Source organism: Alnus glutinosa, chromosome 9, assembly GCF_958979055.1.
Source record: "Alnus glutinosa chromosome 9, dhAlnGlut1.1, whole genome shotgun sequence".
Lineage (NCBI taxonomy): Eukaryota > Viridiplantae > Streptophyta > Magnoliopsida > Fagales > Betulaceae > Alnus > Alnus glutinosa.
This window is the reverse complement of record NC_084894.1, coordinates 28,981,452-28,998,374: the sequence shown is the minus strand read 5'-3', so window position 1 is coordinate 28,998,374 and position 16,923 is coordinate 28,981,452. Positions and strand designations below refer to the sequence as shown.

The following is a 16,923-nucleotide window of genomic DNA, read 5'->3' as shown; positions in this document are numbered from 1 at the left end:
GAACCAAACCCAAACATACCGGTGGCCTCATCAACTTCGTCTAAGCCAAACCCAAACTGGCGAGACGCTACTGCGGAACATTCTGAGTCCGACCCATTCTTTCCAACCACCAACTCCTCCGGCGATCTTCTGACTAACAACGAGACATTCTGTTCTCTTCCTCCATCACGCAATGCACCCTTAGGTACATGAACAATGGTCTCTGCCCCAACTATAGAGTGAACCATAGCTTTCTCCAAGCTCCGACTCGTTCCTGCTCCGGTATTGTTCATCCCCTGCAACATTGATAAACCAGGCCCGAAAATCCTGGCTTTTGACGATGTGCCAACTCATCCTGTCCCAACTTGGACTGTGAAATTGAAACATCCCCACACGGGCCTTTACCTTTAACCCCAAAAGGCCCATAATTTTTAGTCCCCTCTTCCGGTTCCAGATCAAATGCAAACTGGCCCAGTCCGAGATGCTCCATACACCTGTCCACATCCTTCCTGAGTGATAATAACAGATTTTGTAACGCTTGCGCAGTGAATGCTCCTTCAGCAAACTTCAACGTCTCAGACCATAATCGATCAGCGTGGTCTCCGGGCGCACATCTCTCATTCTTTCCAATCTCGTTCGAAACGCTACCAGGCTGGATGACGATCCTTCGCATGCTACCCTTGGTAAGTGACTTGTTTTCCTTTTCTACCCTCTGCCTTGCCACCACTTTTGCGAAAGTCCGATGGTCCTCCACCGGCCGCAGTTGCCCCTGAATAAGCCTACATTGCTGACCTGTAATTCCTGCCGGTGCAAAGTGTTTCACCAACCTCCTCAACTGCGAAATACATCTCCCCCATCCACAGCTTTCTCGTTCTTCTAGTATGAGTATATGGCTACGTCTCCATTCCTTGCCATATTCTGTAATCTCCAAAAATTGCTCCATTCAGCAAGACGAAAGCCCCCGTTCCCAACTCCCGATCGTAACTCAAAGGACTTCGATTCAACATAGAAATAACCCAAATAACCCATAGATAAAACTTACAAGACCAGTCTAATGATAGTTTTTGGATTGAAACATGATGAACTTTCAAAAACAGAAATGTACCCCAAATATTTATAAATACATTTGGTTAGTTTTTATAAAGTTCTAGGTGAGACACCACATAAGTAAATATTTGGTGAGCTCTTATGGAGTTTTACATCTACATGTGGCAAAGGCAATGCTCAGTGCAGACCTTTAAGGTTTCTAGAGAATTATGATCAAATAACTGCAATGCAAAAAAAAAAAAAAAAGTTTGGAGAGCTTGTCAGTCAACTATTGAATTTTCAGTGATTGGGTGCTTTTTCCATACAGTTAAGTGGTGGTGAGAAGCAACGCGTGGCGCTAGCTCGTGCATTTCTGAAATCCCCTGCAATTATGTGAGCATTTCCATTTATCTTTTCTTCTTGATTAAGAAGGACATTTGTATTAATGTATGTGTGCATGTTTAAGTACATATGAATGCATATTCAGTTACATAAATGCTTATTCTATAAATAAAATCTTGAGACTCATTCATTCTATGTACTCACCGGAGACCCATGCATTCTATGTGCTACCTGGAGAACTCATCTTTGATGATTCTATTAACCTATTGATTTTTTTGGAATTTTCCATTTTCCTTTATCATTCTTTGGAGACTGTTTTACAATACAATTTTTTTTAATGGTATAATCAAGTTATTTTGTTATGGTCTCTTTTATGGATATTGTTCAATTACCTCTGCCGATAGATCATTTTAAATTTTTGTTTTTCTTCCATCAAAGCTACTTTTCCTTATGGCCAATAAGCTTAGCGGCGCCCCCCCTCTCCCCCCCCTTTCAAGGCCCCCAAAATAAAAATGGGGGGGAGGGTGTGGTGATTTAAAATCCATTATATAATTTACCAATAAAAAATGTCATATTTTTCCGTATGGAATAAACACGACACTATATTATGTAGTGAAAGGTTAGGAGAAGCTCGTTTATGCCAAGCTATGATGGAGTTCTCTAACTTCATTTTTTATCAGGGCTTGATGGACCTCCCTTTTGTTGGCGGAAGTTTTACTTGGTCGAATAATCGGGATTCTTTCGCTTGGTCCAGAATTGATAGATTCCTTGTCTCTCCGGCGTGGGAAGCCCAGTTTCCTGGTGTACCCAGAGGAGGCTTCCTAGACTTTGTTTGGATCATTTCCCAATCCTCGTTGATTTTGGTGACTTTCTAAGGGTTAGTAGGTCCTTCAAATTTGAAATCATGTGGCTAACGTCTGAAGGTTTTGTGGACAAGTTGAAATAGTGGTGGGACACTTATCATTTCTAGGCCCTCCGAGCTTCGTTTTAGCCAGAAAGCTCGAGGCTTTGAATTTTTTTTTTTTTTGATAAGGCTTTGAAAATTGATTTAAAGAGATGGAATGATGAGGTGTTTGGCAGTGTAGAAAGGAAGAAGATCCTTTTGGAAGAGTTACGTGTTTTTGATGTCCTTGAAGAAGAAAGGACCTTAGGCGTTGAGGAGAAAATGAAGAAGGCATATATTGCAACTTCATTGACTCTTTGTTGATTGATGGTACAATTTCTACCAACCGGGCAAAGATCAGCGAGCGCATTGTCCAGTTTTATAAAATGTTATACACCAGACAATTTATTTGGAGGCCGTTGTTGGATGGTCTTTCCTTTGATTCCATTGATGAGGTTGAAGCGAGTTGGTTGGAGAGAAATTTTGAGGAAGAGGAGGTGATGGAGGTAGTGAAAGCTATGAATGGTGACAAGACGCGGAGCTCTGACGACTTTATGACGTTCTTTCAAGCTTGCTGGGTTGTTTTAAAAGAGGAAGTCATGAAGGTTTTTCATGACTTCCATGCTAAAGGTAAGTTTGAGAGAAGCCTTAATGCTACATTTATCGCCCTCATTCCGAAGATTCTAGGGGTGTTAACCTCAAGGACTTTTGCTCGATTAGACTTGTGGAGGGTATTTACAAAAAAAAAAAAAAAAAAAAAGGCCATTAGCAATTTTTTTTTTTTGGGCCATTAGCAAAAATTATTGCTAAGATTCTAGCAAACAAGCTTAAGGTGGTATTGGAGAAGATTATCTGTAAGTTGCAAAATGCATTAATTTGAGGTAGGCAAGTCCTAAATCATGTTAATATTGCCAATGAATGCCTTGATAGTAGATTAAGATTTGGAGAGTTGTCTGTTATCTGCAAAATGGATTTAAAAAAAGCTTATGATCAGGTTAATTGAAGCTTTTTGTTTTATATGCTAAGGAGGTGCAGCTTTTTTTTTTTTTTGGGGGGGGGGGGGGGGGGGGGAATGGTGCTACTGTATAGTTCATTATTTTTCATTGGTACGATTCTTGGTTTTGGTGAACGGCACTCCAACGGGTTTTTCTAGTAGTTCTTGTGGCTTGAGACAAGGGGACCCTCAGTCCCCTTTGCTGTTTGTCATTGTGATGTAGGCATTGGGTAAATGATTTTTACTGTTGTGAGTGGGGGTTTGCTGTTTGGCTTCTCTGTGGGTAATGTTGGTGGGATTGATTTCTCTCCCCTTCTATTTGCTGATAATACTTTGATCTTTTATGGGGCTAATCTAGATCATCAACGTCATATGCGTTGCTTATTCTTATGTTTTGAAGCTGTTTCGGGTTTAAAGATTAACTTGGTTAAGTCAAAACCGGCTCCTGTGGGAAATGTTGATCATGTGGAAGGGTTGGCTGGTATTCTAGGTTGTGGGGTTTTCGTCTTTGCCTTTGAAGTTTTTCGGCTCCTAGAAGTCCAAACATATTTGGGACGATGTTATTGAGAAGATAGAGCGTCGGTTGGCTAGTTGAAAAATGATATACTTGTCCAAGGGTAGTAGGGTTACTCTTGTTAAGAGCACATTCCCCAATTTGCCTACGTACTTCATGTCCATTTCTCTCCCTGGGAGTGTTGCAAACCGTATTGAGAAGATTCAATGTCTTATGGGGTGTGCTAGGCGAAGAGTTCAAATATCACATGGTTAGCTAGTCTAAGGTTTGTTCGCCGCTCTCTTGAGTGAGGGTTGGGGGTCGGAACTTGTTGATGTTCAATCGTGCTCTCTTAGGTAAATGGTTATGGCGTTGTGTATGAGAGAGTTTTGGTGGAGAGTTGTGGTGGATTCTAAATTTCGCAGTTCGTGGGGTAAGTGGTGTTTTAATAAGCCTTCTAGAGCATTTAGGGTGGGGTTATGGAAGAATATTGGGAGGGGTTGTGGGAAATTTTTGAGTCACACCAAAGTTGAGGTGGGAGATGGTCCCAAAGATAAGATTCTAACATGATCAGTGGTATGGGGATGTAGCCTTTGTTAAAGACATATCTAGCCTTCAGCTAGATATGCGTTCTATAGTTAAATCTCGTACTCCTATATGTTCTCAAGATAAAGATAAGACCTAAAAGATAGGAGCTAGTGATAAGATCCCTAGTTTAAATTCAAATACTAGATCTGTTTGTAACTGATTAAATCACATTGATTAATCAAATTGTAGTCTTCTATTCCTATTACGATTGTACTCTCCTAAACACATGTAACTACTTTCTAGTTTTCTATATATACAAAGAGCCTATACCAACATTTGGTAAGGTAGCACAAAATATACACTTAGTCTTCTAGTTTTTATAGCCTTGAAGGAAGCCTTTTTCCAAATTTATTCGGTATTGCTTGAGCAAAAGATGCCTCTGTTACGGCTCACTTGGATCTTTATGGTGGTTCCAATCAATGGAACATAAGCTTTGTATAGCGGCTCATGATTAGACAAAGATTTCCCCTAAATTGGATTGGAGGAACTTCCTCCAACCTAATCTTTAAATATGACGTCTCTTAACATGTGAGGATCACGTGCTTTTTTAATAGCATGTGAAATGCAGATGTTTTTTTAATAATTTGTTTTCCAACTTTTTCCCTGGTACGACAAAAAAATGTTTTTCACATGCTTAAGAGACAAATGTAATTTTTATAGATTAGGTTGGAGGAAAATTTGGAGGAAAACTTTGCCCATTGGGAGGTGTATGTCTTTGCCTCATTCTTCATGGTGTTGTATTCAGCTAAAGTGAGACGAGGGTTGTTTAAGGCCTGTTGTATTAAGCTAAAGTTGTGGTGGGTTTGCTCCAAAAGAGGGTTGTTTAAGGTTAGATCCTTCTATTGTGCCTTGGTTTGTAATGAAGGCTGTCGTTTTCCTTGGAAGAGTGTTTGTCGGACTAAGGTTCCCTTGAAGAGCAGCCTTTTTTGCTTGATTGACGGCTCTAGGTAAGATCCTTACCATAGATAACCTCAGGAGGCGGCACATTATTGTGGTGGACATATGTTGCATTTGTAAGAGGAATGGGGAATCTGTGGACCGGACCATCCTCTTCGTTATTTTGACGTGGCTTATGTCATTTGGATTGCCTTTTTCAGTTGTTTTGGACTATCTTGGGTTATGCCTAGACGTGTAGTCGACTTTTATGCTGGTTGGTGGAATGCCGGCAGTATGCGGAGTGTTGCTGTGTGAAAGATAGTGCCTACGTGCCTTTTATGATGTATACGGAGGGAAAAGAATGACAGAAATTTTGAGAACCGTGAGAGGACATTGAAGGAGATTAAGTACTTATTCTTCAAAACTTTTTTTTTTTGAACAACTGTTTATGTTTCTCATTTAACGAGTTATATTGATTTCCTTTGTTCTTTTTGCTCTTTCTAGCTAGATGCTTTTTCTTGTTTATTTCATGTGTGACGAGGAGCGCCTTACACTCTTAATGATATATTTTGATTACTTATCAAAAAAAAAAAATTATATGTACAAATATCCACGCTGCTGAGGAAAGGAAGGGCGATTATGTCATCCAAATTTGTTAGGTTTTAAATTTCTCTTGTTGCTATACTAGATGGTTTTTTGTGGAGCTTGCAGTAAATTTCTAGGCTGTGGCATTATATGCTATCACTGATTTTGCTTACATTCTAGCCATCAATAATTAACTTTAAGGCCTAATGAAGGATAATCATTGCATTTGATAGGGGGGCTATAACATAAAATCTTGGCCGAAATCTTTATTAACATGCTTCTCTCAATATAGAAAGGAGAAAAAGAAGTGGCATTTTTTTGTTTGTTTTTCAATAACATGAATTTCATTTGATGTCTTCAGGTTATGTGATGAAGCTACAAGTGCATTGGACAGCACAACAGAAGCGGAGATTTTAAGTGCATTGAAGTCCCTAGCAAATAATCGAACTTCTGTCTTCATCGCTCATAGGCTCACCACTGCAATGCAATGTGATGAGGTAAGCATTCTTTGTAAAAATTATGAGCAAAACATATGGCGCTGAATTTTCAAGGTTTTGTGTTGGAGATCTAGCTCTTTTAATGGCGTAGAGAAGGGTGGTACTTTATTAGAATATGTCCCACAAGTCATAGTAGTTTAGTTGCTTCTGTTGTCTTGTTACTTGGAAAATCATGCATTCTCATGAGCAGAGAGCATTGTTTCGCTAACTGTTTTTAGTGAAATTAATACGTTTTGCCTTTATTATACCCGTAGACTTGAAGGATAGCAGCGCTATTGGTCAGTCATGCCTCAATAAAGAAAAAAAAAATGGCACTTTTAGCATGCTACAAAGTTTTCTATTCATTCCCTCTTTGCCATATTGTTTCTTTCTATAGTCTTATATGTTCCTAAATGTTACTCATCCATCTTCCAAAAATGTAATATCAGATCATAGTTCTGGAAAATGGGAAGGTCATTGAACAGGGACACCATGAAGTTCTACTGTCGAAGGCAGGAAGATATGCACAGCTGTGGGGACAGCAAAATAACACTGTGGATGCACTTGATACAGCCATCAAATCTGAGGCATGATTGTCCCTCTTCTCCCCCTCTTCAGTTTTCTCAGGGTGAAAAAATGAGAGACATTGTAAAACGAAATGGAATTTATGTAGTTTCTTCTTTTGTCAATCTTACCCCTTGACTTCAATTCTTCATAAACAACGTTCAAGTTTGATATATGGTAAAGAAAATGCCTATTCTTTTGCATAGAAGGGGGAAGAAATTAACATTTTATGACGATTTACATCGAAGCAGGAAAGATTGGCACACTGGTTTCCGGTATGCACATGCAAGCAGGCTTAGCCGAAATGTTACCTTGAGGTATAATGGTGCCACTATATGCGTGTACATATATGTTTCTCGACTTTATAGTAAACTTGTTCAATCTTGTTATTCAACATTGAACAATCTTGAATAACATTGGCGAACAGATATCATGCCTGACCTTGTTGTTCAACATTGGGGATGCCAGATATGTTCAATCTTTATTGCAGTTTATCATAATAGTTTTGTCGTATCGATAACGACGCCACCATATGCATTGGCATTATACCAAATATGGCGTAATAATTTCGCATCGAACCAAAATGGAAGTTATTAGCATCTTTGGAGAGTTAATTCAACAACCATACATTTGTCAAATCGGTCGTTCCACGTAACGGCAAACCCTAGCATGGACTTGACTACCCGGGCGTTACTATTTAAAACCATTCTTAAGGAGCAAGAGTTGATCCAAGTATCCTCTTGAGTTTAGCCAATTTTAAGAGAGGTTCTGGCATGCGAAAGAGTGCGCTGGTTCTGCCTTCTTGTTGATTAGAGTTGATTTGGTAATTTGCCTTGCCTTCTTTTGCCTTTGCTTGTACCATGTACATTAATTACATGATGCATCGTTTATTTAACAAAAAGCTAAGCTCTCTCCCTAATAGTTGTTCCTCGTATTCCTTGTTGAAGTTGATCGTGTTTTTCCTATTTGTTCCCAGGAAAAGTCTTGATTAGGACACCCTGGCATAGTTTTGTATTTCAATCAAAATCAGTATATAAGTCTCAAAGCAGAGGCCACATCATTCATTATTCTAAATCACCTTGTCTAGAGCCTAGTTGTGCATACCAAAATTGGAGGTTTCTTTCTAATTTGAAGTTAATTCCCTTCTATAGATTTTGAAGAGAGCATTGTAGTTCATTATGATATAGTTTGCATGTGGAATTGCATTGAGGGATCGGACTACTTGTAAGAAAAATGTAAATGTGGCGCGTGCTTAGATTCTTCATGCTCAATACAAGCTAGATCAGAATAATATATATATATATAAGATACCCTCCTCATCATCAAAAACTGGTTTTTGTTTTTATTTTTTTTTAAAAAAAAAATTAGAAAATCTGTCTGCAAATAACCCTTTACACGCTGACATAGCACTGCGGCATCATCCGAACAACCAAATCTGGTTGTAATCACCAAATCAGACGTCGGGAGTGGTAGCGACCACCTCGAGGCCTTTAGGGGTAGTGACCACTTACATGTTAACGTGTAAAATGCGTGTAAGACTAGCATCCTTTTTTTGGAAGGTAACTTGTCTCTGAAAAAACATTTATAAAGTGAAGTTGTACTTTCCTGGTGTAGAGTAATAGGGCGTGCGGCCGTTACAACTGAATAGTGCATGTCTTAATTTTCTAATTAATTAGGAGCATCGTTTTGTCCGTACCTCTGGCTAGAGGTTTTAGGACATATACGTACATATTACATAGTAAAGAGAGCAATTTTTCTTTTTAAATGTTCTGTTAATTACCCTTAAAATACTCGATCTGGCAAACGTGAAAGTGTGTATGAATTGTGTTAAGTACTGATTATTTTGCAGTACTAGGTAGATGGGTGAGGAGGGAGGAGAAATAGTAGAAATGAGGAGGAGGAGTGCCCGAATATGGGCATTGGAAGAGGAGAAGGAGATGAAGAAGAAGAAGAAGACGAAGGAGGAGGAAGAGCAAAAGGCATGCGCCACCCAATCGAATCATGATGAGATGACGATATTGATAGGGACCGTCGACACTCTGGCATCAAGTGCAGGGGTCCCGCATTCTGAGCATTGCGAAGTAGAAGAGCATCGGGAGGAGCATGGTCTTACACTTACCCGAACACCCACTGTCAGGCAATACGACCGGAGGAGGGTCCGCAAGCGCAAAAGACTTGAAGACGTCGTCGTTACTTCTCAACAACAGGTCTCCCTCTCTCTTTCTCTTTCGCTGCGCTTTTCTCATCAAGATACTCTCATTATATAATTCTATACTTTCCGTGCACATCTTCGATATATATATACGTATGCAAACCTTTTATTTGTATGGTTAACTTTTTAATGGCGCCAATAACAAGTGTAAGTTTGGACACCCTACAACTTAATTGGTATCACTTCGATCCCTTAATTTATGCCATCATATATATATATATATTTCCAGTCCTTTCTTGCATTTTTTTTTTTTTTTTTTTTAAAAAAGAATTTCATTGATTGATTTTATTGACCTTTCCATGGAATCTGATAGCTAGATAGGAGGAGTAGTTGTTCTTTTTGGTAAATGATCAAATGCATTAATTACTTTCTCCTTTCTCATTTCTCATTTCCTATTGCATGCAGGAAGGAGAAAGCCAAAAACATGAAATTACTTCAATAAAAAATGGTGAGCCTGTTATTAATTTATAAAGTAGCTAGCTAGCTTATGTTCTGATCCTGTACGTTGTTCATTAAGCGGTTTACTTATATAAATTTAACTATGCTGCATGTACTTATATGTACGTATTATATTAGACCAAATCCCAATTTCTTCATCTCTGCAACGAATACCAGAAGTGCGGGCACTTGAGTTTGCGCTTGATATACTACAAAGGTGAACACTTTACCGTGCTCCTTTTTTTTTTTTTTTTGGGTGTGTGTTTGGTTCGAATAATATTCGGAATAATATTTTACTTTTTTCAAAAATAAATTATATTTTATTCAACTTTTTCAAATTTTATCTCATAAAGTCAAACTTCGTAATTCGAACAGTGAACTCGAATAATATTCGGATTCAACACCCAAACGAACCCCGCGCGGAAATAACCTCAAAACAATTTAAATATCATGCGGATATATTCTTCTCCTGGGACATGGTTTTCTCATATTGATTATTCTTCCCTGTTTAATTAGGAGAGACACACAAGAAATATTTGCCCAGCCAGTTGACCCTCAAGAGGTTCGTGCATGTTAACTATGATTCCTTTCTAACCTAGCTAGCTACGTGCATTAATGATATATATATAATGGATATTATTTCATGCTTTTCGAAGGTGGAGGGCTACTATAGAATTATTAAAGAGCCAATGGATTTTGGCACAATGAGGGCTAAACTTCAGGAAGGAATGTATACAACCTTAGAGCAATTTGAGGTTTGCTCTTAATTAATTAGCCACAATTAATTGTTGCCTTTTATATATGTTTCTTGTTTTATTTAATTTCCATGCCTTGTGCTTTCATTTTATGGATATAACTGTCCAAGTATGTAAGCATTAGGCAGGTACGTTGGTGCGTTGATGCGTTGATGCAGGCATCTATATATCTTTATATATCTTGAGGGAAAGAAATCAAGCGTACCTAGCTACTTTTCAAATTTGTAATATCTGATTATCGTATATATGAACTGTATACTAATTAACTGATCATCATTAATCTTTGAATTATGTACGTACAGCATGATGTGTTTCTCATCTCCAACAATGCATTGCATTTTAATTCATCGACTACCATATATTATAGAGAGGTACGTAGTACTTGACATAGTTGTTAATATATTAATTAGAAAGTAGATATATATATATAATCTGGTATATATATATATATATACATCCAGGCTCGTGCTATACAAGAACTGGCCCAGCGGGTTTTTCATGCTCTGAGAAGTGATCCGCAGAATTTTGAGTTGGAGTTCTCTCAAACAAGAAGATGCCCTGGTAGGAAACCCCACGGTGAAGCCACTAAGCTTGTTAGATGTGGAAGGGTCAATTCTGGCGTTTCACCAAAGAGAAACACCAAAACAGACCGACCATTTACTTCCACCCCTCATTTTTACCAAAGAGAGAAGAAGAAAGTTCCTTCTGGTAATTAAGAAATTAAGTCATTTTTTTTTCTTCTATTTGTTTCTTTTGCACTACTTAATTAATTTCTTATGCGTGATTAAATTAAATTAATTAATTATATTGAACCTCTCTTTCTCATCGATTCTTTTCCAAAACATTAACAGCACTGCGTGGAGGAGAAACAAGTAAGAATATTACTAAATTTTCCCTTGCTTTGAACAGGCTCTGGAGGTGGCTTCGAAACAGAGAGGCGCCGAACATATAGGCCTTGGACTTGTTATTCCAGTGAGAATGAGTCAATAGTTTCATCACTCTACAGCGCCCCAAAACCACTTATTCATGTAAGTACGTTTATTATGAAAAAAACAAACACATATGTAGGAGTTGGGAAGGGAGGGGAGAGAAAAAGAGAAAAATCGTCATGCAAAGAAAGTCTCAACTCTGAACTTGGGCATGTTATCTGCATACTGACAATTTTGCACTTCTTTTTCATTTCTTATTTTAGCTGATTTATATACGTCCACGTACGTTGTAGATTAATCATGGGGATCTTGGATACAAAGAAAGTCTGATGCGATTTGTTAAAGATTTGGGACCAACGGCGCAAATGGTTGCCAATAAGAAATTAGCACAATATCTGCAGATTGAAGCTTCAAATAGTCAGTCCCAGACTCCAAACCAGTTGGCAAACACTCCAAATTGTCTAGTTCCTGCACCATCTCTCACGCGGGCACCTGCTTATCTGGATGGTGCCTACAGAGGAAAGATGGCTTGCATCGATAGCACTTCCCTAAGAGACATGGTACCCTCTTCCGACATAATGGGATTTTGCGGCAATCTACAACGGGAAAAAAACGCTCACTTCAATAACATAAAAGATGTTAAGATTGGTTCTTCGGGAGAATTAGCTGCCAACACGCGCGCAAATATGGACATGTATGGTCGTTCTAAAGGAAAAATGATTTGCACTGATGACAATATGGACCTTCATGGGAATGGTCGACCGATTTGGTTAGGCGCACATTACCCCCTTATTGGAAATGAAAATATCAGTAGTCCAGCTGGGAATGGGAGCACAAACATGTGCAGCAAGTATAAGAGTACGGATATGATGGCAGAATCTAGGCAGCTATGTCAGCAGGTGCAGCCTGTTCAACTGGCCGCCGAATTAGAGTCGAGGCTGCTTGAGTTGATGTGTAGAAGCAACAATTATTCGAACACATCGTTCTTGCCTCTACAAGCCGCAAAGTTGTTGGGTCAGGCCACCACTTCCATGCATGGCTTAGGCTCACAGAATGAGGGTGGAGCTAACTCTGGACAGCCAGGTCAATCCCTGAAATGGAGCCGACCCACAATCCAGATGCAGCTTAACAAAGACAAACTCTTCGGCCAAGGTACGGCATTGCAGCAAGCATCACACCTTGTAACAGCTCATAACATGGCCCTGTTACATGCAATGAGTTTCTATGAAAGAGCTACTCCTGAAAGCCACCAAGCAGAGGCTAGTGCACAATGTTTTCGGGGTGTTCAAGGACAGTCCTTAACTGATACCAAACAGCTTGATTTGGCTCTTCAGCTGTGAGTCGAGCACAAATGACTCGTACTTTGAAACTTCAGATGAGAAGGACGAGACACACACATATATATGTGTATGTGTGTGTGTTTGTGTATCTTATAGCCTTTTTCCCTCTGTCAATGTAAAATTTCAGTCTCCCTTTGTTTCTGTCCAAATATCCTCTGCTTGCTTGCTTGCTGAGCGCACGGACACTCCAATTAAAAGGGTAGGTAGTATCTGAGAAGCTAAAACTGGAATGGGACAAATTTATCTGCCAGAAAAATTGTTCATTATGAATATATATCATCACATACACCCATACAAAATATGTTAGTTGTAAGTCAAAATATGCTAATTCAATGTCAAAACTAAGTTGGTTGTAAGTCTAAGTTTAGTGGTTAAAAATCGGGACTTTAATTAGTGTTCAATTGCACACTAAAAAGTAAAGAACATAAGTTGTCATTCCCAAGCCGATCAATAGCCGTTTGAATGTGGTCTTCAAGGCACTTCAAGAGCTGAGATCCAAGATAGCTCCGGTCACAGTTTTGATTGCAGGAAAATTGAATGGTGTCCTTCATGTTGTTGAAGTTCAAGTTCCCGAAAGGCTCGGTCGCAAAGGCGATCACAGCATAATCGAAAAGAGGTGTTTCACAAAAGCTACAGAGATGTCTGATTGCAAGCCCGGTCGAAGAGTGCTCGAACGCAATGTTCAGTTAAGTAGATTCGAGATGCTCGGTCACAACCGCAGTTGATGAGAGTTCAAATGCCACCAGAAAGAACCCTAGCTCGCATTCGAATGTGCCACTAACCCATTCAAATGTCGCTGCCTCTAATGGTGTTTTTTAGAAACCAACTTTCACCTAAACTTAATTGCAGTTCACTGTTTTAAACCTTACTGGCTTAGCCTTAAAACTTAAGTTTTCACCCATCTATATAAACTTAATTGACCCTGAGGTCAATTATTTTGTGGTCTTGGCAAGAACTTTAGCATCTTATGCTTTCGTTCTAAAACCTCTCCTAGACTTTGTTAAATCACACAAACAATCAAACCTCCAATCACCACCAGAGATTCGGGTTTCAGAGGAGACTTAATAGAAGATTTGCCAAAGTTCTGGAGCTACTGTATTATGAAACAAACGGGTTGTTTGTTGGGGTACACATAAGGTTTTTACTATAAATGTTTTGTAAGTGTAAACTAATTATAATTTAATCTTCTATAGTGAAAATTTTTTCTAGGGTTTGCTGCTTCCAGAGTGGTTTTACTTTTGAAGATCTCTTCAAAAGGTTTCCAATTCATCAACTTCGTGGCTGTAGGAAGTGCACAACATACCACGTATTTTAGATGGCTTGCATTGGATGGCTCACTCAATCTAAGATACCCATCATGGTACCCCCCACACTCTAAACAATGGTCGCGCCAGCTTCTATATATATATATATTGAATACCACCACACGGATCTAGTGTAAATCTATTATGTTGTAGGGTCAAGCTCAGGGGCGGAGTAAGCATCTGCAACTTAGGGGGCCAAATTGAAGAAAAAAATTTTTGGGAGGGCAAAATTTAAAAAAAAAAAAAAAAATTAGGGGTAAATTTTATTTATTTATTTATTTTTTGGAAAGCCTTGGGATTGAGAGCAAAATTGAAGGGAAAAAAAAAATTGGGAGGGGGGGGGGGGGTTGGGGTTGAGGAGCTTGACCCCTGGTCAAGCTTGTATATTATAAATGCACATGTTCATGCAAAAAAATTAAAAACATCGTCTTTTATTTTATAGTAACAATTTCAACGTTCAGTGAACATGTAATTTTTTTTTTTTTTTTTTGGATGAATTAAAGCTTTATAACCCAAACACAAAGTTTTACAACTCTCCAGTAAACATTAGATTCAGCATCCTAGCAAGGAACAAACCCCCAAGTAGGATAACAAACTCCGTTACTATCAAAACAACAAACCACCATCACCCAAATAAGCCCCACAAGCTAGAAACAACCGAAAAGGCCCTCCCAACATAAAGGTAGACTCTCCAGCAACCTTTCGTCCGGGAGGAGCATCTCAGCAAACGGAACTGGCATGCCCAATATGCTGATGGTTACCACCACCATGATTTTTATTCATAATATATCATAGTAAAGTCTTTCATATGCATATGACATTTGTATTCAAATTAAAACATGTGATTTCCACAAAGGAATTTAGAGAATATGTTCTTTCATTTAAATACTAGGGCTCACAATATATAAAAAACAATATTTTTTTCATGATTTATAAATATTCCTGCAACAAAATTTTCATTTGTCACTTTCACATGTGTTTACTTACCTTGCACATTAAAATCCTAGTACTCTGCTCTTTTGTCTGTAAATTTTGCCCTATCATTAGTCGGGTCCTTAATTATAAACCTAATCTATCCTTCCTAATCCCCAAGATTCGCCTAATTAAGTCCTTGTAAGTCTCATTAGTGTAATGCCTAAGGTGTAAAGGTGTATCCTTTGAATGACCTTCGACCGAGCCTCCGAACGGCACGCTCTGTTCAAGTTTCGTTCAAACGGGAATGATGTTCATGGTCTTCTTCCATTTTTTTCCTCATCCAAACTTCAAATTTTCTTACGTTTTTTGCCTCTCCAAGATTCCATAACACTAAAACCACCTTCGATCTGTTAACTCCCTAAGACCGTTTTAAGCCTAAAAATTTGAACCTTTTACATTCTAACTTCAAAGGTCCAAACTTTATCCTTCTCTCTTCATTTCCTTCAATAAAGTACTCACTTCCCAACAACCCATAATCTCAACACCTCGACTCACATGACACAAAAAAGCTCACCCACTTCGTACTCCACCAACTCCCTACAGTTCGTTTGTCAACCCAACCTTTTAAAGACTCGAGAGCTTTCATGGAAAAGCCTCACCTTTTCTCCATTTCTACCCCAACCATCACATAATCCACACACACGCCATTATCTCGAACACAAGTCCATGCATTCCAAAAATCATTTCAACTTCGTGAAAGGAAAAAGAGAAATGCTAGAATCTTATCCTTGAACTTTGCTCCAAGAAGTGGGACGGCACAAATGAGCCCCAAACTCTAAAGCCCCCTTTTTATTTCTCATTTTGTGGCCTATTCCGCTCTTCCAAACCATCTCATCTGAACGGGCTCGGGCTCATTCAAACAGGACCTCACTTAACGCATTACATGCCCTACACGTGCCTCAATTCTCATCTTGTTTGAACGAAGACTGAGCTCTATTCGAACACGGTTCCCAAGTGTGTACATCAAGGACAATATCGCACAATGTGCAGTAAAATAGATATAACATTTTATGACTATTAGACTTGCACATATAACACCAATCTAAAAAGGTTCTTTCTGAAGCGCACGACGTGAATACTTAGTGAAGCTTAATGAGTGCCGTTTTCATGCTCAAAATCTATTGTTTTCCTTTCCAAAACATTGTTTCTAGTGTTTTTCTGCCATTTTTAGGGAATACATCTTTACTTTGATACCTTAATTGCTCCAATAATCATTTGGCCAAGTATTTCCCTTTGGATACAACGTGTTTTTACCGGATTTATCATCATTATACTTGTTTTTACATTTTTAATTTAGGTTTTTGAAGCGGGGCGTTACAGTAGTGGCGTTGAATCCCTTGCTTTGTTGGCGGGCTGATGCTGTTATCTGATGCCGTGTAGCAGTACTATATGCTCATCGAAAGAGTAAAAAGTGTTGCATGATTCCTTAACGAGAATAATGGCACAATTGAGATGAAGTGGCAAGGTAATTATCCTTTGCACCACATCTCCCGTTGTTAAGCTCGGCCCTTCGGATCTGTTGTTTGGACCCAACTACCTGGCTTAGGTCTGCATTCTCAGCTTGGAGCTGGTCGAGTTGATGCTCAATACATCAATATGAATAGGTGAGGATTGTGAGTAGCAGCGAAGACACCCATAGGGCCCTTGCCCAAGCCTCAAAAAAAATAAAAAAAAAAACTTTTTAAGCCCAACCCCAAGTTAACCACCCCCCCCCCCCCCCCCCAAAAAAAAAAAAAAAAAGAACTCCCAAAAAATTTAATAGTAATTCGGCCTCCCAAAAATATTATATTGAAAATGTCTCACTACATAATTTTTTAAATAAATAAATAAATATATATATATATATATATATATATATATATATATATATATATATATATGAATTTTTTAAGCTTGAACTCAAAAGCTATTAGGCTAGCCACCAAAATTTCCAGAAAATAAATACATATGACGGTCCAATACCCTGAAAAAAAAAAAATTATATAGAATGGCCTCTCAAAATATGGTATGCTACGTTTTCACACTTTTCGCCTACTCATTATTGCTCTTCAAAGCTTCCTTCCATCTTTGGCAGCTCGGTTCTTCCCTTTCTTTTCAGTTCTCTCTTCGTGCCCCCACTTTCTTCCTTTTCTGTACGTGTTCTTTCTTTTCTCTGCAAGCAAAA

The 16,923-nt window shown here is 38.7% G+C and overlaps 2 protein-coding genes across 2 annotated transcripts in view; both read left to right on the top strand.

Moving 5' to 3' along the window:
* Positions 1-7,234, top strand: part of LOC133877523 (ABC transporter B family member 25, mitochondrial) — a 28,118-nt gene extending 20,884 nt beyond the window's left edge. The window contains exons 18-20 of the mRNA XM_062315858.1: positions 1,334-1,398; positions 6,128-6,263; positions 6,692-7,234. Of these exons, the coding sequence (XP_062171842.1) occupies positions 1,334-1,398; positions 6,128-6,263; positions 6,692-6,835 (345 nt within the window). The 3' untranslated portion in view covers positions 6,836-7,234. The remainder of the gene's footprint in view (positions 1-1,333; positions 1,399-6,127; positions 6,264-6,691) is intronic.
* A 1,431-nt stretch (positions 7,235-8,665) lies between these two features.
* On the top strand, positions 8,666-12,480 carry LOC133876966 (uncharacterized). The gene is made up of 9 exons (XM_062315186.1): positions 8,666-9,013; positions 9,424-9,466; positions 9,595-9,673; positions 9,973-10,018; positions 10,113-10,211; positions 10,514-10,582; positions 10,673-10,919; positions 11,121-11,239; positions 11,434-12,480. Exons 1-9 carry the CDS (start codon positions 8,666-8,668, stop codon positions 12,478-12,480), a joined length of 2,097 nt encoding a protein of 698 aa, XP_062171170.1.
* The last annotated feature ends 4,443 nt before the right edge of the window (positions 12,481-16,923 follow it).